Here is a 24477-nt window from a genome sequence, read left to right on the forward strand (position 1 = left end):
ATATCCCACATCAACTGACATGATGCAATGCATGTTGTCACACACGAGCTGCACATTCACGGAGTGGAAGCCTTTTCTGTTCCTGTACATCTCAGAATCCTGCAAAGGTGCTCGCAAGGCGATGTGGGTATAATCAATGCAGCCCTGTACAATTGGGAAGCCAGCAATCCTGGAGAAGCCCACAGCCCTTACACGTATTGCCTGGGCTATCATGGGGCATTTTATGTAGTCATTCCTCCGAGCATATAGTGCAGCTGTCACTTGCCGAATGCAGAAATGTGTTGCATGTTGAGAAATGGTGCACAAATCCCCAGTTGTGGCCTGGAATAATCCAGATGCATAGAATGAAAATGCAGCTGTAACCTTCACTTCAACTGACAAAGTAGTCCTCCTGACGCTTCTAGGTTGCAGGTCTGCTTTTACTAACTCACAGATCTTGGTTACAACTTATTTGCGGAAATGCAGCTTTCTCACACAGTCTGCTTCACTCAGGTGCAGGTATGAACGCCTGTCTCGATATACCCAACGGGGGTAGGCTCCCTGCCCATCATCCTACGTGCTCTGAGGTTCCTTGTGGGATGACGTCGAATCAATCATCTCCTCCGCAGCAGCATCATGCAGAAGGCTTGTCCGAGGTATGGCATTGTCAGTATTGCCCCCATGATTAAATTGTACCTTTGCAAGAAGCTCAAAACAGCAGGACAAGGAGTTAACGCTTCTTTGTTCTGTCTCTACCCAAGGTCAATGCCCTGGTATGGACCACACCCAGGTCTGGGCATGCGCAATAGGCTTGCTTACAATGGGAGGCTAGGTATTCAAATGAGGACATTTGGGGCAACGAAGTCTAATGCAATTCTTTAATTTTAGACTTTTTTCAAAGTACCACCCCACCACTGACTGATCGTCTCCTCACTGGCTCAAGGGTCGGCCGGCAGAATTGCTCCCTTGCCCGGACACAGGGGTTCGGCAAACACCCTCCCAGGCTTCTTTTGATGCTGTTGCATAGTGTAAGGGTTTTCATCCCTTCAGTTCGGCTTCCACATAGTACTCCCTCCCCCACCTGGGCTTCTTTTGAAGCTGAGCCCTGAGCCCCTGTGCCTGGGCAAGGGAGTGATTCTGCCGGCCGACGCTCCAACCCTCAAGCTGCTTTGGAGACGTTCGGTGGTGATGTGGTACTTTAAAAAAACTCCAAAATTAAAGAATTGCATTAGACTTCCATTTTCTGCATTTGAAGTTTGAAAATATTAAGCTTCAGGATGCATATTTAATGTGTGCTTGACTCCCTCCAAAACTTCGCATAAAAACAATGCCGCCTTTCTCCGCCCATTTTTTATTGTGAGCTGATTTTTCTTAAGTGCTCAGAAAGTTTTTTGGGAGTGGTCACATACGCCGTCCTAGGAGAAATGTAAGTTTGCCAAACTTGCATTAATGTGAAAAACTGGCAGATATCAGGTTACGCCCCCATGAAGCAAAAAATCCTAACCTAAAAAAATCGTAACTAACTGATGCACAAACTGTTGCACAATCTTTGGGGAAACTTGGATATTTTAATTTAGGCCAAAAAAAGTGGCGCAGATAACTGGGGAAAATTGAGCCCTACGACTTGAATTGATTTCCCGCCACTTCCTGGTCTCAATGGGCTACACACCAACTGTTGCTAAGATGTCAGCCGTGGCTCAATGGTCGCACTCTCAACTGTGTGTCAGAAGGTCATGGGTTCATGTTCCACTCCAGAGACTTGAACACATAATTTAGGCTGACCCTCCACTGCAGTGCTGAGGAAGTGCTGCACTGTTGGGAGGTGCCGTCTTTCAGATGAGACGTCAAACCGAGTCTGCCCTCTTAGGTGGCTGTAAAGATCCCATGGCACTATTTTGAAGAAGAACAGGGAAGTTATCCCCAGTATCCTGGCCAATGTTTATCTCTCAGTTAATAAAACAAAAACAGAATATCGGCCATTATCACAATGCTGTTTGTGGGATCTTGCTGTGCACAATTGGCAGCCACGGTTCCTACATTACAACTGTGGCTACACTTCAAAAAGTAATTCATTGGCTGTAAACGCTTTGGCACATCCCGTGGTCATGAAAGGCGCGATATAAATTGGCACGTTTAATAAAAAATCATGGCAGGAGGTGAGGCCACATACTCGCAGAATTTGTTCTCTTTACTCTGAAGGTTCTAGGAAATGCACAAGAGCATGTTGGAGATGACATTCTCTCTAACTTTCCCTTCCTTTCTGTGCAGATGTGCTTGTCCTTCATTTAATGACTGCTTTCCATGATATATTAACACAGTGTACACACAGTAAGCCACAGGCTAATCTTAAACTCAAAAGAATTGGCTAGTGTTCAGAATTTGTGGACAGTTTTCAAGGGCTCTTCCAATGAAAACAATTAACTAGTGAGAGATTCTATTAGTCATTTTAATGATGCCGGGCCTACCCCACTCAGGATTCTTCAGTGGCCCCCATGGCAGCCAATGAAAGGCAAGTTCTTAAAACATTTTTAAAAGAAAACATGCAGGATGCATTGCAATTCCACCCCACCCCCATAACCTGATCCAACCTCCCCTCCAGATCTCATGCGAAGGCCGTTTCTGACGTTGCAGCGGCCCGATGTTAAAAAGAATATAAGAAATAGGCACAGGAGTAGGCCATAAGGCCCCTCGAGCCTGCTCCGCCATTTAATACGATCATGGCTGATCCGATCATGGATTCAGGTCCACTTCCCCGCACGCTCCCCATAACCCTTTATCCCCCTATTGTTTAAGAAAATGTCTATTTCTGTCTTAAATTTATTCAATGTCCCAGCTTCCACAGCTCTCTGAGGCAGCGAATTCCACAGATCCACAACCCTCTGAGAGAAGAAATTTCTCCTCATCTCAGTTTTAAATGGGCGGCCCCTTATTCGAAGATCATGCCCTCTAGTTCTAGTCTCCCCTATCAGTGGAAACATCCTCTCTGCATCCGCCTTGTCAAGCCCCCTCATGAACTTATACGTTTTGATAAGATCACCTCTCATTTTTCTGAATTCCGATGAGTAGAGGCCCAACCTACTCAACCTTTCCTCATAAGTCAACCCCCTCATCTCTGGAATCAACCTAGTGAACCTTCTCTGAACTGCCTCCAAAGCAAGTATATCCTTTCGTAAATATGGAAACAAAAACTGCATGCAGTATTCCAGGTGTGGCCTCACCAATACCCTGTGCAACTGTAGCAAGACTTCCCTGCTTTTATACTCCATCCCCTTTGCAATAAAGGCCAAGATTCCATTGGCCTTCCTGATCACTTGCTGTACCTGCATACTAACCTTTTGTGTTTCATGTACAAGTACCCCCAGGTCCTGCTGTACTGCAGCACTTTGTAATCTTTCTCCATTTAAATAATAACTTGCTCTTTGAATTTTTCTGCCAAAGTGCATGACCTCACACTTTCCAACATTATACTCCATCTCCCAAATTTTTGCCCACTCACTTAGCCTGTCTATGTCCTTTTGCAGATTTTTTGTGTTCTCCTCACACATTGCTTTTTCTCCCATCTTTGTATCGTCGGCAAACTTGGCTACATTATACTTGGTCCCTTCATGCAAGCCGTTAATATAGATTGTAAATAGTTGGGGTCCCAGCACTGATCCCTGCAGCACTCCACTGGTTACTGATTGCTAACCCGAGAATGAACCATTTATCCCGACTCTCTGTTTTCTGTTCGTTAGCCAATCCTCTATCCATGCTAATATATTACCCCGAACCCCTGGTCTAATTTAGATGAGGGCTAAGGCTTAATTTTGATGGGGCCTTGGGCCTACCTGCTTCAGCGCAGGGATCGTTCCTCATGCTCAGTTCGCACCGCCAGGCTTACGCTGTACAATTCCTAGCCACTATGTCTATTGTATTTCCTTTCTCTCGTCAATTGGTCTATTCTTCAAAAAACTTTTAGGGCTAAAAATTGATTATAGCCTGGTTTGAGGCTGTTATGTATGTATGTAAACCTCACCAATATGTAAGACTTGCCATTAGGGGGCACATCTGAGGAGAACTAAGGGTCACCTGTGCACCCTGGGCAAGCAGGTATAAAAGGTAATCTATCATGCTGCTTCCTCACTCTGGAGTCACATTAAATAGACTAAGCTCACAACAGTTTGAGCTTACAATACAGTCTTGTGGAGTTATTCTGAACATAACAATTGGCGACAAGTAACGGATCATGAACTTTCACGCGGTAATGGCTGCCATTGATACTCTTGAGAGATTTGTTGAGGGTGATGATTGGGAAGCCTTCGTTGAGCGTCTCGACCAGTACTTTGTGGTCAACAAACTGGATAAGGCTGAGACGGCGATCAAGCACAGGGCGATTCTCCTCACCGTATGTGGGTCTTCGATATATGGCTTCCTCAAAAATCTGCTGGAATTGGACAAACCAATAGACAAGACTTACACAGAGCTGTGCACGCTGGTTCAGGAACAATTCAAGCTGAAGGAGAGCATCTTAATGGCCAGGTATCGCTTTTACACGCACCATCGCTCCGAGGGCCAGAATGTGACAGCTTTGTTGCTGACCTAAGACACCTTGCGGGATAGTGCGAATTTATCGGATCTTTGGGGAAAATGTTACATAGAAACATAGAAACATAGAAAATAGGTGCAGGAGTAGGCCATTCGGCCCTTCGAGTCTGCTCCACCATTCGATAAGATCATGGCTGATCATTCCCTCAGTACCCCTTTCCTGCTTTCTCTCCATACCCCTTGATCCAATTGTTGCCAATTTAAGTGTATCTAAGGGTTAAGTCATGGCAGGAGAGCTTGGTCGGGTGTTATGCTCCTCCTGTACCATGTGGGAACTCAGGGACGACTCCAGTGTCCTTGACGACTATATCTGCAGGAAGTGTATCCACCTCAAGCTCCTGACGGTCCGCGTTGCGGAGTTGGAGCTGAGGGTGGATTCACTCTGGAGCATCCACGATGCTGAGAATGACGTGAGTATCACGTGTAGCGAGTTGGTCGTACCGCAGGGAAAGGGTCCACAGCCAGATAGGGAATGGAAGACCAACAGGAAGAGCAGTGCAAGGAAGGTAGTGCAGGAGTCCCATGTGGTCATCCCCCTGCAAAACAGATACACTGCTTTGGGTACTGTTGAGGGGGATGACTCATCAGGGGAGAGCAGCAGCAGCCAAGTTCATGGCACCATGGCTGGCTCTGCTGCACAGGAGGGCAGGAAAAAGAATGGGAGAGCAATAGTGATTGGGGATTCAATGGTGAGGGGAATAGATAGGCGTTTCTGCGGCCGCAACCGAGACTCCAGGATGGTATGTTGCCTCCCTGGTGCAAGGGTCAAGGATGTCTCGGAGCGGGTGCAGGACATTCTAAAAAGGGAGGGAGAACAGCCAGTTGTCGTGGTGCACATTGGTACCAACGACATAGGTAAAAAAAGGGATGAGGTCCTACGAAACGAATTTAAGGAGCTAGGAGCTAAATTAAAAAGTAGGACCTCAAAAGTAGTAATCTCGGGATTGCTACCAGTGCCACGTGATAGTCAGAGTAGCAATCACAGGATAGCGCAGATGATTACGTGGCTTGAGCAGTGGTGCAGCAGGGAGGGATTCAAATTCCTGGGGCATTGGAACCGGTTCTGGGGGAGGTGGGACCAGTACAAACCGGACGGTCTGCACCTGGGCAGGACCAGAACCAATGTCCTAGGGGGAGTGTTTGCTCGTGCTGTTGGGGAGGATTTAAACTAATATGGCAGGGGGATGGGAACCAATGCAGGGAGACAGAGGGAAACAAAAAGGAGGCAAAAGCAAAAGACAGAAAGGAGATGAGGAAAAGTGGAGAGCAGAGAAACCCAAGGCAAAGAACAAAAAGGGCCACTGGACAGCAAAATTCTAAAAGGACAAAGGGTGTTAAAAAAACAAGTCTGAAGGCTTTGTGTCTTAATGCAAGGAGTATCCGCAATAAGGTGGATGAATTAACTGTGCAAATAGATGTTAACAAATATGATGTGATTGGGATTACGGAGACGTGGCTCCAGGATGATCAGGGCTGGGAACTCAACATCCAGGGGTATTCAACATTCAGGAAAGATAGAATAAAAGGAAAAGGAGGTGGGGTAGCATTGCTGGTTAAGGAGCAAATTAAGGCAATAGTTCGGAAGGACATTAGCTTGGATGATGTGGAATCTATATGGGTAGAGCTGCAGAATACCAAAGGGCAAAAAATGTTAGTGGGAGTTGTGTACAGACCTCCAAACAGTAGTAGTGATGTTGGGGATGGCATCAAACATGAAATTAGGGGTGCATGCAATAAAGGTGCAGCAGTTATAATGGGTGACTTTAATATGCACATAGATTGGGTTAACCAAACTGGAAGCAATACGGTGGAGGAGGATTTCCTGGAGTGCATAAGGGATGGTTTTCTAGACCAATATGTCGAGGAACCAACTAGGGGGGAGGCCATCTTAGACTGGGTGTTGTGTAATGAGAGAGGATTAATTAGCAATCTCGTTGTGCGAGGCCCCTTGGGGAAGAGTGACCATAATATGGTGGAATTCTGCATTAGGATGGAGAATGAAACAGTTAATTCAGAGACCATGGTCCAGAACTTAAAGAAGGGTAACTTTGAAGGTATGAGGCGTCAATTGGCTAGGATAGATTGGCGAATGATACTGAAGGGGTTGACTGTGGATGGGCAATGGCAGACATTTAGAGACCGCATGGATGAACTACAACAATTGTACATTCCTGTCTGGCGTAAAAATAAAAAAGGGAAGGTGGCTCAACCGTGGCTATCAAGGGAAATCAGGGATAGCATTAAAGCCAAGGAAGTGGCATACAAATTGGCCAGAAATAGCAGCGAACCCGGGGACTGGGAGAAATTTAGAACTCAGCAGAGGAGGACAAAGGGTTTGATTAGGGCAGGGAAAATGGAGTACGAGAAGAAGCTTGCAGGGAACATTAAGACGGATTGCAAAAGTTTCTATCGATATGTAAAGAGAAAAAGGTTAGTAAAGACAAACGTAGGTCCCCTGCAGTCAGAATCAGGGGAAGTCATAACGGGGAACAAAGAAATGGCGGACCAATTGAACAAGTACTTTGGTTCGGTATTCACTGAGGAGGACACAAACAACCTTCCGGATATAAAAGGGGTCGGAGGGTCTAGTAAGGAGGAGGAACTGAGGGAAATCCTTATTAGTCGGGAAATTGTGTTGGGGAAATTGATGGGATTGAAGGCCGATAAATCCCCAGGGCTTGATGGACTGCATCCCAGAGTACTTAAGGAGGTGGCCTTGGAAATAATGGATGCATTGACAGTCATTTTCCAACATTCCATTGACTCTGGATCAGTTCCTATGGAGTGGAGGGTAGCCAATGTAACCCCACTTTTTAAAAAAGGAGGGAGAGAGAAAACAGGGAATTATAGATCGGTCAGCCTGACATCGGTAGTGGGTAAAATGATGGAATCAGTTATTAAGGATGTCATAGCAGTGCATTTGGAAAGAGGTAATATGATAGGTCCAAGTCAGCATGGATTTGTGAAAGGGAAATCATGCTTGACAAATCTTCTGGAATTTTTTGAGGATGTTTCCAGTAGAGTGGACAAGGGAGAACCAGTTGATGTGGTATATTTGGACTTTCAGAAGGCTTTCGACAAGGTCCCACACAAGAGATTAATGTGCAAAGTTAAAGCACATGGGATTGGGGGTAGTGTGCTGACATGGATTGAGAACTGGTTGTCAGACAGGAAGCAAAGAGTAGGAGTAAATGGGGACTTTTCAGAATGGCAGGCAGTGACTAGTGGGGTACCGCAAGGTTCTGTGCTGGGGCCCCAGCTGTTTACACTGTACATTAATGATTTAGATGAGGGGATTAAATGTAGTATCGCCAAATTTGCGGATGACACTAAGTTGGGTAGCAGTGTGAGCTGCGAGGAGGATGCTATGAGGCTGCAGAGCGACTTGGATAGGTTAGGTGAGTGGGCAAATGCATGGCAGATGAAGTATAATGTGGATAAATGTGAGGTTATCCACTTTGGTGGTAAAAACAGAGAGACAGACTATTATCTGAATGGTGACAGATTAGGAAAAGGGGAGGTGCAAAGAGACCTGGGTGTCATGGTACATCAGTCATTGAAGGTTGGTATGCAGGTACAGCAGGCGGTTAAGAAAGCAAATGGCATGTTGGCCTTCATAGCGAGGGGATTTGAGTACAGGGGCAGGGAGGTGTTGCTACAATTGTACAGGGCCTTGGTGAGGCCACACCTGGAGTATTGTGTACAGTTTTGGTCTCCTAACCTGAGGAAGGACATTCTTGCTATTGAGGGAGTGCAGCGAAGGTTCACCAGACTGATTCCCGGGATGGCGGGACTTACCTATCAAGAAAGACTGGATCAACTGGGCTTGTAGTCACTGGAGTTCAGAAGAATGAGAGGGGACCTCATAGAAACGTTTAAAATTCTGACGGGGTTAGACAGGTTAGATGCAGGAAGAATGTTCCCAATGTTGGGGAAGTCCAGAACCAGGGGACACAGTCTAAGGATAAGGGGGAAGCCATTTAGGACTGAGATGAGGAGGAATTTCTTCACCCAGAGAGTGGTGAACCTGTGGAATTCTCTACCACAGAAAGTTGTTGAGGCCAATTCACTAAATATATTCAAAAAGGAGTTAGATGAAGTCCTTACTACTAGGGGAATCAAGGGGTATGGTGAGAAAGCAGGAATGGGGTACTGAAGTTGCATGTTCAGCCATGAACTCATTGAATGGCGGTGCAGGCTAGAAGGGCCGAATGGCCTACTCCTGCACCTAGTTTCTATGTTTCTATGTTTCTATGTTTCTATCCCCTTAGCCGTAAGGGCCATATCTAACTCCCTTATGAATATATCTAACGAACTGGCATTAACAACTCACTGCGGCAGGGAATTCCACAGGTTAACAACTCTCTGAGTGAAGATGTTTCTCCTCATCTCAGTCCCAAATTGCCTACCCCTTATCCTAAGACTGTGTCCCTGGTTCTTGAGTTCCCCAACATCGGGAACAATCTACCCGCATCTAGCCTGTCCCGTCCCGTCAGAATCTTGTATGTTTCTATGAGATCCACTCTCATCCTTCTAAACTCCAATATATAAAGGCCCAGTTGATCCAGTATCTTCTCATATGTCAGTTCAGCCATCCCGGGAATCAGTCTGGTGAAACTTCGCTGCACTCCCTCAATAGCAAGAATGTCCTCCCTCAGATTAGGAGACGAAAACTGAACACAATATTCCAGGTGAGGCCTCACCAAGGCCCTGTACAACTGCAGTAAGACCTCCCTGCTCCTATACTCAAATCCCCTAGCTATGAAGGCCAACATACCATTTGCCTTCTTTACCACCTGCTGTACCTGTATGTCACCGTTCAATGACTGATGAACCATGACACCCAGGTCTCGTTGCACCTCCCCTTTTCCTAACCTGCCACCATTCAGATAATATTCTGTCTTCGCGTTTTTGCCCCTAAGTGGATAACCTCACATTTATCCACATTATACTGCATCTGCCATGCATTTGCCCACTCACCTAACCTGTCTAAGTCATCCTGCAGCCTCTTAGCGTCCCCTCACTGTTCACACCGCCACCCAGTTTAGTGTCATCTGCAAACTTGGAGCTATTACACTCAAATCCTTGATCCAAATCGTTAATGTATATTGTAAAGTGCTGGGGCCCAGCACTGTGCCCTGCGGCACTCCACAAGTCACTGCCTGCCATTCTGAAAAGGACCCGTTTATCCCGACTCTCTGCTTCCTGTCTGCCAACCAGTTCTCTATCCATGTCAGTACATTACCCCCAATACCATGTGCTTTGATTTTGCACAACAATCTCTTGTGTGGGACCTTGTCAAAAGCCTTTTGAAAGTCCAAATACACCACATCCACTGGTTCTCCCTTGTCCACTCTACTAGTTAAATCCTCAAAAAATTCCAGAAGATTTGTCAAGCATGATTTCCCCTTCATAAATCCATGCTGACTTGGACTGATCCTGTCACTGCTTTCCAAATGCACTGCTATTTCATCCTTAATAATTGATTCCAACATTTTCCCCACCACTGATGTCAGGCTAACCAGTGTCTAATTACCCGCTTTCTCTCTCCCTCCCTTTTTAAAAAGTGGTGTTTCATTAGCTAGCCTCCAGTCCATAGGAACTGATCCAAAGTCGATCGACTATTGGAAAATGATCACCAACGCATCCACTATTTCTGGGGCCACTTCCTTAAGTACTCTGGGATGCAGACTATCAGGCCCCGGGGATTTATTAGCCTTCAATCCCATCAATTTCCCTAACACAATGTCCCACCTAATATAGATATCCTTCAGTGCCTCCTTCTCACTAGACCCTCGGTCCTCTAGTACTTCTGGAAGGTTATTTGTGTCTTCCTTCGTGAAGACAGAACCAAAGTATTTGTTCAATTGGTCTGCCATTTCTTTGTTCCCCATTATAAATTCACTTGAATCCAACTGCAAGGAACCTATGTTTGTCTTCACTCATCTTTTTCTCTTCACATATCTATAGAAGCTATTGCAGTCAGTTTTTATGTTCTCGGCAAGCTTCTTCTCGTACTCTATTTTCCCCATCTTAATTTAACCCTTTGTCCTCCTCTGCTGAATTCTAAATTTCTCGCAGTCCTCAGGTTTGCTGCTTTTTCTGACCAATTTATATGCCTCTTCCTTTGATTTAACACTATCCTTAATTTCCCTTGTTAGTCACGGTTGAGCCACCTTCCCTGCTTTATTTTTATTCCAGACAGGGATGTACAATTGTTGAAGTTCATCCATGTGATCTTTAAATGTTTGACATTGCCTATCCACTGTCAACTCTTTAAGTATCATTTGCCAGTCTACTCTAGCCAATTCATGCCTCAAACCATCGAAGTTACCTTTCCTTAAGTTCAGGACCCTAGTTTCTGAATTAACTGTGTCACTCTCCATCCTAATAAAGAATTTTACCATGTTATGGTCACTCTTCCCCAAGGGGTCTCGCACAATAAGATTGATAATTAGTCCTTTCTCATTACACATCATCCAGTCTAGGATCGCCAGCCCTCTAGTTGGTTCCTCGACATACTGGCCGAGAAAACCATCCCTAATACACTCCAGGAAATCCTCCTCCACCGCATTGCTACCAGTATGGTTAGCCCAATCAATATGTAGATTAAAGTCACCCATGATAACTGCTGTACCTTTATTGCATGCATCCCTAATTTCTTGTTTGATGCTGTCCCCAACCTTACTACTACTGTTTGGTGGTCTGTACACAACTCCCACTAGTGTTTTCTCCCCCTTGGTATTCTGCAGCTCCACCCATACCAATTCCGCATTATCCAAGCTAATGTCCTTTCTTATGATTGCATTAATTTCCTCTTTAACCAGCAATGCCACTCCGCCTCCTTTTCCTTTCTGTCTAATCTTCCTAAATGTTGAATACCCCTGAATGTTGAGTTCCCAGCATTGGTCACCCTGGAGCCATGTCTCTGTGATGCCAATTACATCATACCCGTTAACTGCTATCTGCGCAATTAATTCGGTCACCTTATTCCGAATACTCCTCGCATTGAGGCACAGAGCTTTCAGGCTTGTCTTACTAACACACTTTGCCCCTTAAGAATTTTGGTGTAATGTGGCCCTTTTTGCTTTTTGCCTTAAGTTTCTCTGCCCTGCACTTTTACTTTTCTTCTTTCTATCTTTTGCTTCTGCCCCCATTCTACTTCCCTCTGTCTCCCTGCATAGGTTCCCATCTGCCTGCCATATTAGTTTAACTCTTCCCCAACAGCACTAGCAAATGCTCCGCCTCGGACATTGGTTCCAGTTCTGCCCAGGTGTAGACCGTCCGGTTTGTACTCGTCCCACCTCCACCAGAACCGGTTCCAATGTCCCAGGAATTTGAATCCCTCCCTGCTGCACCACTCCTCAAGTCACGTATTCATTTGAGCTATCCTACAATTCCTACTCTGACTAGCACGTGGCACTGGTAGCAATCCTGAGCTTACTACTTTTGAGGTCCTACTTTTTAATTTCGCTCCTAGCTTGCTAAATTCGTCTTGTAGGACCTCATCCCTTTTTTTTTACCTGTATCATTGGTACCTATATGCATCATGACAACTGGCTGTTCACCCTCCCTTTTCAGAATGTTCTGCACCCGCTCCGAGACATCCTTGACCCTTGCACTAGGGAGTCAAAATACCATCCTGGAGTCTTGGTTGTGGCCGAAGAAACGTCTATCTATTCCCCTTACAATTGAATCCCCTATCACTATTGCTCTCCCACTCTTTTTCCTGCCCTCCTGTGCAGCAGAGTCACCCACGGTGCCATGAACTTGGCTGCTACTGCTCTCCCCTGATGGGTCATCCCCCTCAACAGTACCCAAAGCGGTGTATCTGTTTTGCAGAGGGATGACTGCAGGGGACCCGTGCACTGCTCTTCCTGTTGGTCATCCATTCCTTATCTGGCTGTGGACCCTTTACCTGCGGTAAGACCAACTCACTAAATGTGCTAATCACGTCATGCTCAGCATCGTGCATGCTCCAGAGTGAATCCACCCACAGCTGCAGTGCTGCAATGCGGTCCATCAGGAGCTGCTGCCGGATACACTTCCCGCATATGTAGTCGTCAGCGACACCGGAGGCTTCCCTGCTTTCCCACATAGTGCTGGAAGAGCATAACACGTGTCTGAGCTCTCCTGCCATAACTTAACCCTTAGCTACACTTAAATTGGCAACAACAATGCTAAAGGCTACTTAGTGATATAGAAAGGAAAAAGAAAAACTACTCACCAATCACCAGCCAATCACTTACCCCCTTGGCTGTGATGTCACCTTTCGATTTCTTTCTACTTCTTTTTTCCTCCCTGCTGCAGCTGCACAAGCTGGCCTCTGCGACTCACCACGCTGGTCCCCGGACTTCCCGCTGGCCTTTTGTAGGCTGCTCCGATGCTACTCCGCCTCTCCGACTTGCCGACTCACCACGCTCGTCCCCGGACTCCCTGCTGTCATTTTGTGGGACTTTTTCGTGCTTGGAATCGGCCACGAGGTTATTCTTTGCAAACTGCTGTCTGCCAAATCCCTAGAACTGAGCAAGGCCATCACGATAGCCCAGGCTTTCATATCCACGAGCGACAACACAAAACAGATAGCTTCACAGAATCAAAGCTCACCGGCAAATACTGTGCATAAAATAATGCTTTCAGCAGGTAGAACTGTACATGGCAGGGCCTACACGACCGCAGAGGCCAGGCCTAGGGTGACTTAGAGTCCACCGTGGGGCGTGAATGCGTATCCATTAACATCATGTTGGCGCTGCGGGGGCAGTCATAGAGCCCATCAATGTCGATTCAAGCACGATGTGCGCAAGGGCTGTGGAACAATGGGGCACCTCCAGCGAATGTGCAAATAACCTGTGACTCACCACGTGGCAGAGTCAGGAGAGGACGACCGATCCAGCGAGGATCATGCTGAATGAGCAGGAGAGGCAACTCAACCTGAGGATGAAGAGGAAGTATATGGGATATACACCTTCACCACCAAAAGCCCTCCGATAATGTTATAAGTTAAACTCAATGGCACTCCAGAGTGAGGAAGCAGCAAGGTGGATTGCCTTTTATACCTGCTTGCCCAGGGTGAACAGTTGACCCTTAGGTCTCCCACAGGTGTGCCCCCTGGTGGCAAGTCTTACATATTGGTGAGGTTTACATACATACATAACATCACTCCCCACCAAAGTCTTATGTATTGTACATATTGTACATAACGGCGAATCACTAGACGGGATGTTGCAGTTTATTTGTCGCAAAGATGAAATGCTCATCCCATCAGATTTCCCCCTATGGGGTAACCCTGCAATGTTGCAAAGAAAGGCAGGGAGGCTACACACAGTCGTTGGTCCCGGGCCTCCATACCATGGCCCAGGATCCACGGGGACCACGCGGCCTCCTGCCACTACTGAAAGTCTCAAGGCCATATTGGCCATCCTTGGCTTGCCAGACCTTAGGGTCACCGACAATAGTCCGGAGCGGGCAGCCCAAATCATAAAGCCAAGCACCATACCTGTCACGATAAACTCCCTACAGACCCGGCTATCCCGGGTGCTACGCAATCACCGGACAGAATCACTCAGAACCAAGCCTTCCGTATGCTATCAGCAGAGAGTGTACCATGATCTCACGGCTCCTCCACACGACATCAGAATAAATTATGTAGACCATGTTCATGGCCCCAGATGGGCGGCTAGCACTGTATTAGCCAAAGAGGGGAATGGAGTGTTTCTTGTGAAACCATGTAATGGACAAACGCAGAAAGCATTTGGACCAGACCAAACTGCGAACTACAGATAACCATGAACCACTGTGAAAGGACCTGGCCCCCAGCGACCCACTAACACAATCGCCCTCGCTGTCAACCACGAGAATGAACCCACCATGCCCAACAGTCCGATCAGACCAGCTGCGCGGCCGTGCAGCAATGATCTGACCAACTCACCCATGCCAGGACTTCAACTCAGGCGATCGACCCGGGAATGCAGAGTGCCAGATCGCCTCAACTTGTAAATAACTTGTACAAAGGACTTTGGGGGGGGGAGTATGTAAACCTCACCAATATGTAAGACCTGCCACCAGGGGGCACACCTGGGGAGACCTAAGGGTCATCTGTGCACCCTGGGCAAGCAGGTATAAAAGGTAATTTACCATGCTGTTTCCCCACTCTGGAATCACATTAAAGAGACTAAGGTCACAACAGTTTGAGCTTACAATACAGTCTTATGGAGTTATTCTGAACATAACAGAGGCGGTGACACCGCCTGGTCGCTAACTCTGCCGCCGGGCGATGTTTACCGCCTCCAACCGGGATATTCACTTTTAGCGCCCCAAGTGGTGAGTGGAGCACTAAGGGAAGTGTTTCACATCCCTCTCAGGGCGCTAACCCCAATTCCTGGGGCACTATCGCTGGAGCGCTGCTGAAGTTCTGGCGCTAGGAAACCGGCATCCCAGCGACTAAAGGGGAGGTCAGCTGGACCACCCGAAAAGTGAAAGAAAAGCCAAGGCAGCTAAACACCAGTGTCCAGCATCTAGGAGAGATGCATCAATGGAAAATAAAATCATTTTAACTGCCCGCCTGCTCCCCCTTGGACATATCGCCCCGGCAGTTTCTCCCTGATGCCCGCTTTCCCTCGGAAGTAGCGCCAGATTCTTTGCCTTGGGGAGAAATGAAGATTCCTTTCCGTCTTGTTCTGATGTCATCCTTGGTTGTCCCACAAACTCTTGTAGAATGAGCTGTTCTATATGGTTTCCTTTCCAAAATCTGCAGTTTAATGATCAAACATCAAAGAATCCTTTATCAGTTAGCAGGCCTTGCTTCCTTATCTCTGCAACTGTCCGCATTATTTCCTCTTGTGAGTTACTTCAGGTATAATCTTATGAAGGCTCCATTTCGTCTGGCATTCTCTCTCAGCATTCTGGACAATATGCACCCTGATTGCAGTCCTTCACCAAGAAACCGAGGGTTTCATTCAAGACTATTATTTTAGTATTCTTTAAAACAAGTACCACAAGTCCAAAATCCTTCACTGACAGACAGCAACCCATCCAGTTCCACCTTCACCGTCACCGACAGGTAATGACCCATATAGTTCCACTGTACCATCACCGACAGGTAATGACCCATATAGTTGCTCTCTGTTCCCCCCCCCCCCCCATCACCGACAGGTAATGTTACTGTGCTCTAACCTAACCAGGTTAACCAGGCCACCACTCATTGAACTGATTCTTGTGCTGGGTGTTTTTTTGTTCATACCAAAGATCACCTAAATTTTGTTAAAACTCAGAATGAAAAACAAAGTAAAAAAAGAATCAAAACTTGAAAAAATGTATATTTTTCAATGTCCTCTGTGTTTTGCGCTCAGTAATAGCGTGTTTTCTCTGGGTGTAGCACGGTTTCAATCCAGAGAGGTTTCAAGATTCCTAACCAGTGACCTGTAATGTTAGTTTTAAGTAAAGGTATATAATATGAACCGCATACTATAATTATTTATAAATGCCACAAAAAAAACCTCAAGGCCTGTATTTTGGAAAGTGAGATGGACTAAAAATGCATTGCCAGTTAATGTCAGTCTCTGCTGCTGTTGCTGTTTCTCTCTTGGGATTGGTGCCAGAGTGGGGAGAGGGAAGAGCAAAGTCCTGGTTGGAATTTATTGAAAATAGAAACTCCTCTCTGGTATCTAGGAATATTGTGGCATTTTGCAGACCGCAACGGGGGAAAGAAAATGTGGTCTGATCACCTTCACCGATCTAGCCATTGTGTACATGTGGGAAAAATATAGGCAGACACTGCACAGATACTGCGAGAGTTTTATAAGATGGGAGATGGGGGCGGGGGGTGTCGTTGCCAAGATGTGGCAGACACATACACACATCCTCACGTGCCCAGTCAGCTCACTCTGCACTCCAGATGTCCAACTAACTGCAGCTGTCTGCTCCTCTCAGCCACACTAGCGACAAAAGGTAAAGACTTTTGTCATTCTTTATTGCTCAAGCTCCCTTAGTTACCGTTCTGCTGTGCGATATAGGGAAGGGTGGCGGGGGAGGGGGGGGTGGGAGAGGGTAGGGGGGGGAGTATAGGAAGGGGAAACTTCTACCAATTTCTATTTTATTTATTAAGAGTAACCCTTCATAATTTGAGAGAAACTGTAGCAAATTTTTGAGGGTACATAAAGGACTTGCATTTTTCTTTGGATTGAATGTTTGCTGTAATATTATGGTGAAAACCAAATTAATCTATAGTTAGGAACTGTCTTTCAAAACAGATTTCTTTTGGGGCGAGATGTGTCTATGCAACTTTATAACAGCTACGCAACACAGGGCGGGCCATTTCATGGCATCTTCATCGAGAACACCCACTCTGATCTCACTAACGTTTTCTGATTTACTACTACAGTGTTGCTGCCCTGTATAGTTTGAATGTGGTTTTCTCACACATCTCAACTCTTGTCAGTTCAGCGATTATTTAACCGGTGCAATGGAAGCAACTTGGTCCATCGCTAGTTACTGCAATCAACCAGTGTAACTGCAGACACAATCCTAATTTTTTTTCAAGAGCCATAGCTCACTGCCATAGGTAAGGAGGCACTTGTTTGGATGCAAATGTCTGAGATAAATAAAAGTAAAACTGTGAATGTTGAAAAAATCGAGAAAGGCACAGAACTTCAACCAGCAACTGAAGATAAAGAAAGCATTTCACAGAAACAAAATTAGTCAACAATTGACACCAAACCAAAGAAGGAGATGTTAGAAAGGGTGATTAAAGCTTGTTCAAAGAGATAGGTTTTAAGGAGCATCTTAAAGGAAGTGAGAGAGATGAAGAGGCTTATGGAGGGAATTCCAGAGCTTTGGGCCTAGATGGCTGTAAGCACGGCTACCACTGATGGGTGAAGGAAATGGGGCGGGTGCATAAGAAGCTAGAGTTGCCAGAACGCAGAGTTCTTGGAGAAGTGTTGGGTTGGAGGAGGTTACAGAGATAGGGAGGGACGAGGCTATGAAGGGATTTGAACAGGAGAATGAGAATTTTAACTTGGAGATGTTGGGAACTGGGAGCCAATGTAGGTAAGTGAGCGTAGGTGTAATGGGTCAATGGAACTTGGTGCAGTTTAGGATACGGGTAGCAGAATATTTGATTAGCTGATGTTTATGAAGGGCAGAAGGCGAGTCAGGGCATTGGAATACTTGATTCTGGGGATGACAAAGGCATGGATCAGGGTTTAGACGGCAGATAGGCTATGATTGGGACACAGAATGGCAATGTTACAGAGATGTGGTCTTTGTGATGGAGAGGATATGTAGTCAAGTTCAGCTCAGGGTCAAATAAGATACTGATATTGTGAACAGTCGGCTTCAATCTGAGACAGTAGCCTGGAAGGGGGATGAAATCGGTGGCAAGTGTATGGAGTTTCTGGGGGGCTGAAGATGATGGCCTTCGTTTTTCCAATGTGTAAATGGAGGAAATTGTTTGGCCTTCAGGCTGGCAACAGAGAGGCAATGAGGGGTTTATATCTTTGACCAAGCTTTTGGTCACCTGTGCTAATTTCTACTTATGTGGCTCAAACCCCAACTATTTACAATCTATATTAATGACTTGGAAGAAAGGACTGAGTGTAAAGTAGCCACGTTTGCTGCCGATACAAAGATGGGAGGAAAAGCAATGTGTGAGGAGGACACAAAAAGTCTGTAAAAGGACATAGACAGGCGAAGTGAGTGGGCAATTGGAGTATAATGTTGGAAAGTGTGAGATCATGCATGCACTTTGGCAGAAAAAATCAAAGAGCAAGTTATTATTTAAATGGAGAAAGATTGCAAAGTGCTGCAGTACAGCGGGACCTGGGGGTACTTGTGCATGAAACACAGAAGGATAGTATGCAGGTACAGCAAGTGATCAGGAAGGCCAATGGAATCTTGGCCTTTATTGCAAAGGGGATGGAGTATAAAAGCAGGGAAGTCTTGCTACAGTTATACAGGGTATTGGTGAGGCCACACCTGGAATACTGCGTGCAGTTTTGGTTTCCATATTTACGAAAGGATATACTTGCTTTGGAGGCAGTTCAGAGAAGGTTCACTGGGTTGATTCCGGGGATGAGGGGGTTGACTTATGAGGAAAGGTTGAGTAGGTTGGGCCTCTACTCATTGGTATTCAGAAGAATGAGAGGTGACCTTATCGAAATGTATAAGATTATGAGGGGGCTTGACAAGGTGGATGCAAAGAGGATGTTTCCACTGATGGGGGAGACTAGAACTAGAGGGCGTGATCTTAGAATAAGGGGCAGCCTATTTAAAACCGAGATGAGGAGAAATTTCTTCTCTCAGAGGGTTGTAAATCTGTGGAATTCGCTGCCTCAGAGAACTGTGGAAGCTGGGACATTGAATAAATTTAAGACAGAAATAGACAGTTTCTTAAACGATAAGGGGTTATGGGGAGCGGGCGGGGAAGTGGACCTGAATCCATGATCGGATCAACCATGATCTTAATGAATGACGGAGCAGGCTCGAGGGGCCATATGGCCTACTCCTATTCCTATTTCTTATGTTCTTATGTTCTTAATGTAAATTTTTTATCACATAGTACTCCTGTGAAGCTATGTTAAAGGCACTATATAAATATAAGTTGTTGTTGTTGTCAAGATAGGTGGAGGAAAAGTTGAGCTTGGTCAGCGGATATGGGGAAATTAATGCCATGTCTTCGGATGATGTCGCCAAGGGGCATAATGTAGATAAGCAAAAGAAGAGGGGTCAAGGATAGATTGTTGGGGACGCCGGAGGCAATGGTGCAGGGGCAAGAAGAGAAGCCATTGCTGGAGATGCTCTGGTTACGTTCAGATCAGTAAGCGTGGTACCAAGCAAGGGCAGTCCCATTGAGGAAATGTGATGGAGGAGGATGGTGTGGTTCATACCAAAGGCTGAAGTGAGGCCTCGAAGGACGAGGAGTCATAGTGCAACACAGTCAGAGAGGATCATAGAATCATAGAAATTTACATCATGGAAGGATGCCATTTCAGTCCATCATGTCCGTGCCGGCTGACAAAGAGCTATCCAGCCTAATCCCACTTTCTTGGTCCATAGCCTTGTAGGTTATGGCACTTCAAGTGTATATTCAAGTACTTTTTAAATGCTATGAGGGTTTCTGCCTTTATCATTCTTTCAGACAGTGAGTTCCAGACCCCCACCACCCTCTGGGTGAAAACATTTCTCCTGAAATCCCCTCCACACCTCCTGCCACTAACATTAAATCTATGCTAAGGGGAATAGGTCCTCTCTATCCACTCTATCTAGGCCCCTCATATTTTTATACACCTCAATTAGGTCTCCCCTCAGCTTCCTCAGTTCAAAAGAAAACAACCCCAGCCTATCCAGTCTTTCCTCATTGCTAAAATTCTCCCGTCCAGGTAACATCCTCGTAAATCTCCTCTGTACCCTTTCTAGTGCAATCACATCCTTCCTGTAATGTGGTGACCATAACTGCACGCAATACTCGAGCTGTGGCCTAACTAATGTTTAATACAGTTCAAGCATAACCTCCCTGCATGTCACTTGTGACTTTGAATCTGGTTGTTTCTCTGCTGTGGCAGAGACGGAAACCTGATTAAAGAGATTCAAACATGGAATTACAGGAAAGATGGGCACAGGTTTGGGAGTCAACAACATGTTCAAGGACCCTGGAATAGAAAGGGAGGTTGGAGATGGAGCAGTAGCTTGCAAGGACAGAGGGGTTGAGGATGCGTTTTGTGAGGAGGGGGTTGATAATGGAAGTTTTGAAAGGGAGGGGATCAAACCTCAGGAGAGGGGAGCTATTTACAATGTCAGCTTTAATCTAGAAACATAAACATCACTACATTTCACTACTTCCTGTGTAGGACACATTACCTGCAGTCTAGTACAATATAGCACAACTGGAGAACCATGGAGCATTTGATGAAGATTTTTTTTATTATCCATTCATGGGATGTTAGCGTTGCTGGCAAGGCCAGCATTTATCGTCCATCCCTAATTGTCCCTGAGAAGGTAGTGGTGAGCTGCCTTCTTGAACCGCTGCAGTCCGTGTGGTGATGGTACTCCCACTGTTAGGGAGGGAGTTCCAGGATTTTGACCTAGCGACGATGAAGGAATGGGCGATATATTTCCAAGTCAGGATGGTGTGTGCCTTGCAGGGGAACTTGCAGGTGATGGTGTTCCCATGCGTCTGCTGCCCTTGTCCTTCTAGGTGGTAGAGTTTGGGAGGTTGGGAGGTGCTGCTGAAAAAGCCTTGGCGAGTTGCTGTAGTGCATCTTTTAGATGGTACACACCAAACTTTGTGTAATAAAGCTTGTTGTATAACGTAAATGGCCAAAAACACAAGCTTGTGCTTCAGTTTGTATGAAGTTTGTATGAAGTATAGGATTGCATATGTGGCCTACTTTTGTGCTGGGTACAAGTAAAGGTATAGGGAGATTTAAGTAGCTGTTATATGGGATATGGAAGTTATTCTGCATACATTATATAACAAATTGACCAGAATCAGTATCCTGAAAAAAACTCCAAACTGCTGCACGCTTGTGCTCAGCACCAGTGAACAGCAGCTGTAACTATAGCAACCTGCCCCAATTAATAATCCTGCTATTGAAAAAAAAAACTTCCAATCTCAACCAAAACTCATTGCAACATTTAACTCAAAACTGGAACTAAACAAATACTAGCAATGAACAGATCCATTAACGACTGAATGAAAAAAGAAAAATAACATTCGCTATAGGACCCTTCATCGTAAGCCCCATTAGACAGTACCAGCTCTTTGCTGGAGCGATCCAGTTAGTCCCACAATTCCCCTTTGAAAGTTACTATTGCATCTACTTCCACCATCCTTTCAGGCAGTGCATTCCAGATCATAACAACTAGCTGAGTAAGAAAAATCCTTCTGATCTCATCCTTGGCTTTTTGGCTGATTACCTTAAATCTGTGTCCTCTGGTTACCAACCCTCCTGTCAGTGGAAACAGTTTCTCCCTATTTACTCTATGAAACACCTCATAATTTTGAACACCTCTATTAAATCTCCCAATACCTTTACTTGTACCCAGCACAAAAGTAGATCACATATGCAATCCTATACTTCATACAAACTGAAGCACAAGCTTGTGTGCAAAGTAATCTTGGACAGTTTGCCCTGGGTGAAAAACAGACTTTTTCATTCTCTCTGTAGGATTTCCACTATACACCTACATCACTTCAGAAGATGTTTAACAGCAGTCAGACCAGCAGACCTTTACAGCAGACTTAATCACCCATCAGAATTGTTCGCAAATAGGGTTACTCACAGCAACAAACAATTTGGGGCCGATTTTAACTCAACTTGCTCAGCAGAAACCTGGTGGATGGGCAGTTAAAAATCGCCCTGGCTCTTACCTGTCTGAAAGTCGCCATGATCACAACATCTACAATTTTAACCTGAGCAGACAGCAAGGAGCCAAAAGGGTCCTTCTTTACGTATGCATGTTGCGGCCCGATGACATAATTGATACCCGACTGTAATTTTAACTTCGGCTTGAGTGAGGAACCCACCTGGAGTTAAAATTAGGTACATTCCAAATTACACCGCATCTTTGAACCAGTTCACAAAAGAGTTAAACAGTCAAAGCCTTCAGTTGAATTGCTTGCTTTGGAGATCTTTCAAACAAAAGATAGACAAATGTTTCTTGGAAAAAGAGTAACCACCCAACTAATTATAGCCTTTCTCAGAATGACCTTACCCAGGGCGCTGGGGTTTTGCCTTATTGCAGCTGCATCAAAATCACAAATAATTGGCACATCAAAAGTGTCCAATCCTTCTCATCTCCCCCCCCAAATAAATAGAAATACAAAGAAAAAAATGTCCAACTGTGTGTTCCCAGTACATTCACGTAGCTCACCATTTTTGCCCATTAATTTTAATGGATGGGTTGCATGTGTGCGATTTCCAGACATGGGCTCCTGGTGGCCAAGGTTCCACACTGGGAGTGCATGGCCAGAAGAATTACCCCACAGTTTCAACTTTGAGAAGACTCTCTGTGAGGCAGAAACATTTTACGTCAACAAAGCACAGCAAGCTCTCACATATACATGCAAAGAAAAGCTTACCGATGACCACCTGTGGTGGCTGATACATGCTGGTTGCTTGGCCCTAACCTGTTCGCATTATGTCATTGATTATTTGCCTGCTCACACACAGTAATTGTTTTAGCATTTGGGTGTTTTCCCAGACATGAACGTCTCCTAGCAATCAACTGTATTTTTAAATACTTCATGCAGAGCTGAAAGAATGGAAGCCATTCCCCAGGCATGTGATTGCTGAGGCCATTTTGTGAGCGGTGTATTTCTGAAAATAAGCCATGCTTGAGCTGAGAAACAGCGTAGAGAGAAAATACATAAACTACAGGAATAATCCCCTTTATAGGCTAGGTGAAGACATGAGGACAACAACAGGTATAGATAAACAGCTACACCTGTTTCACAAGGAGGCAGCTGATAGCTTTAGCATATTGTAAATGAATCTTAAAATATGGGAAAAAAGTGTGAAGTGCTGTGTACTATACTCCAAACTATGCAAGAAAAAAGACAAAAAACTCATATATATGGAATGGAATTGTACTGTGAAATATTAGTGTATAAACACTTAAGGAGTTTGCATGAAATTCCTTAATTTAATGAGAGCGTTAACTTAAGAACATAAGAATATAAGAAATAGGAGCAGGAGGAGGCCATTCTGCCCCTCGAGCCTGCTCCGCCATTCAATAAGATCACGGCTGAACTTTTACATCAACTCTTCCATCCTGCCCTATCCCCAAATCCCTTGATTCTCTTAGGTCCCAAAAATCTATTGATCTCTGTTTTGAATATACTCAATGGCTGAGCATCCACAGCCCTCTGGGATAAAGAATTACACAGATTCACAACCCTCTGAGTGAAAACATTTCTCCTCATCTCAGTCCTAAATGGCCAACTCCTTATCCTGAGACTGTGCCCCTAGTTCTAGATTCTCCAGCCAGGGGAAACAATCTCTCAGCAACTATCCTGTCAAGCCCTCTAAGAATGTTACACGTTTCAATCAGATCAGCTCTCATTCTTCTGAACTCCAGAGAGTATAGACTTATTCTACTCAATCTCTCCTCATAGGACAGCCCTCTCATCCCAGGACTCAATCGAGTGAACCTTTATTGCACCTCTTTTAAGGCAAGTATATCCTTTCTTAGATAAGGAGACTAAAACTGTACACAGTACTTCAGGTGTGGTCTCACTAAAAGCCCTATACACTCATTCTGCAACCCCCTGCAATAAAGGCTAACATACCGTGGGCTAGAAATTTAGTTGGAGGGCTCCTAAGACACTAATATCGCCTGGGCGCTAAATTTAGTGGCAGACAATTAGTGCCAGGCCCAGCAAAATTCAGTTTCAGTGCCCTGAGAGTGGAGTGGAATGCTCAGCGAAGTGTTCCATACTTCTCTTAGGCCGCTAGACCGGGTGCGCAACTGAATATCCTATGCTAAAGAGCCGGCTTCGTAGAGCCCTAAAAGAGGCCTCCCTGCAAAAAAAAACATTAGAGCAAAATTCACAAATAAAGTTAAATCGCAACAAAAAAAAATCCAAAAATCAATCACACTTACCTGTGCAGACACGCCTTCCCTTAACGTTCCCGGACAGTTCTGCAGAGCCAGGATTTCTCTGGCAAGGTCACCGCGGGTCACTAAGGGTGGCGAGCAAACCGAAGTTTGCTTCTGTGTTGCTACTGGGGCCGTTGCACGCGGCACTACGCTCCCCGGGCGATACTCCTTGGCGCACTGGTAACTGCACACTGAAGTTGCCAAGCGGCACTACTGTCGACGCTCGCTGGCGTTAACCCTTTAGCGCCCCTGTAGCACCCCTCACCCCATTTGCCTTCCCAATTAATTGCTGTACATGCATGTTAACTTTCTGTGATT

At 45.5% G+C, this 24477-nt stretch overlaps 1 protein-coding gene across 4 annotated transcripts in view; it reads left to right on the top strand.

Annotated features, from left to right (window-relative positions):
• Positions 1–24477, top strand: part of erg (ETS transcription factor ERG) — a 349104-nt gene that overhangs the window by 93482 nt on the left and 231145 nt on the right. For 2 of the 4 annotated variants that reach the window (XM_070893850.1, XM_070893853.1), the window contains exon 1: positions 588–635. The exons of the other annotated variants lie outside the window; for them this stretch is intronic. In XM_070893850.1, the coding sequence (XP_070749951.1) occupies positions 616–635 (20 nt within the window). In that variant the 5' untranslated portion in view covers positions 588–615. Of the gene's footprint in view, positions 1–587; positions 636–24477 lie in introns of those variants that run through there. 4 annotated transcript variants of the gene reach the window in all.

Source organism: Pristiophorus japonicus, chromosome 11, assembly GCF_044704955.1.
Source record: "Pristiophorus japonicus isolate sPriJap1 chromosome 11, sPriJap1.hap1, whole genome shotgun sequence".
Lineage (NCBI taxonomy): Eukaryota > Metazoa > Chordata > Chondrichthyes > Pristiophoridae > Pristiophorus > Pristiophorus japonicus.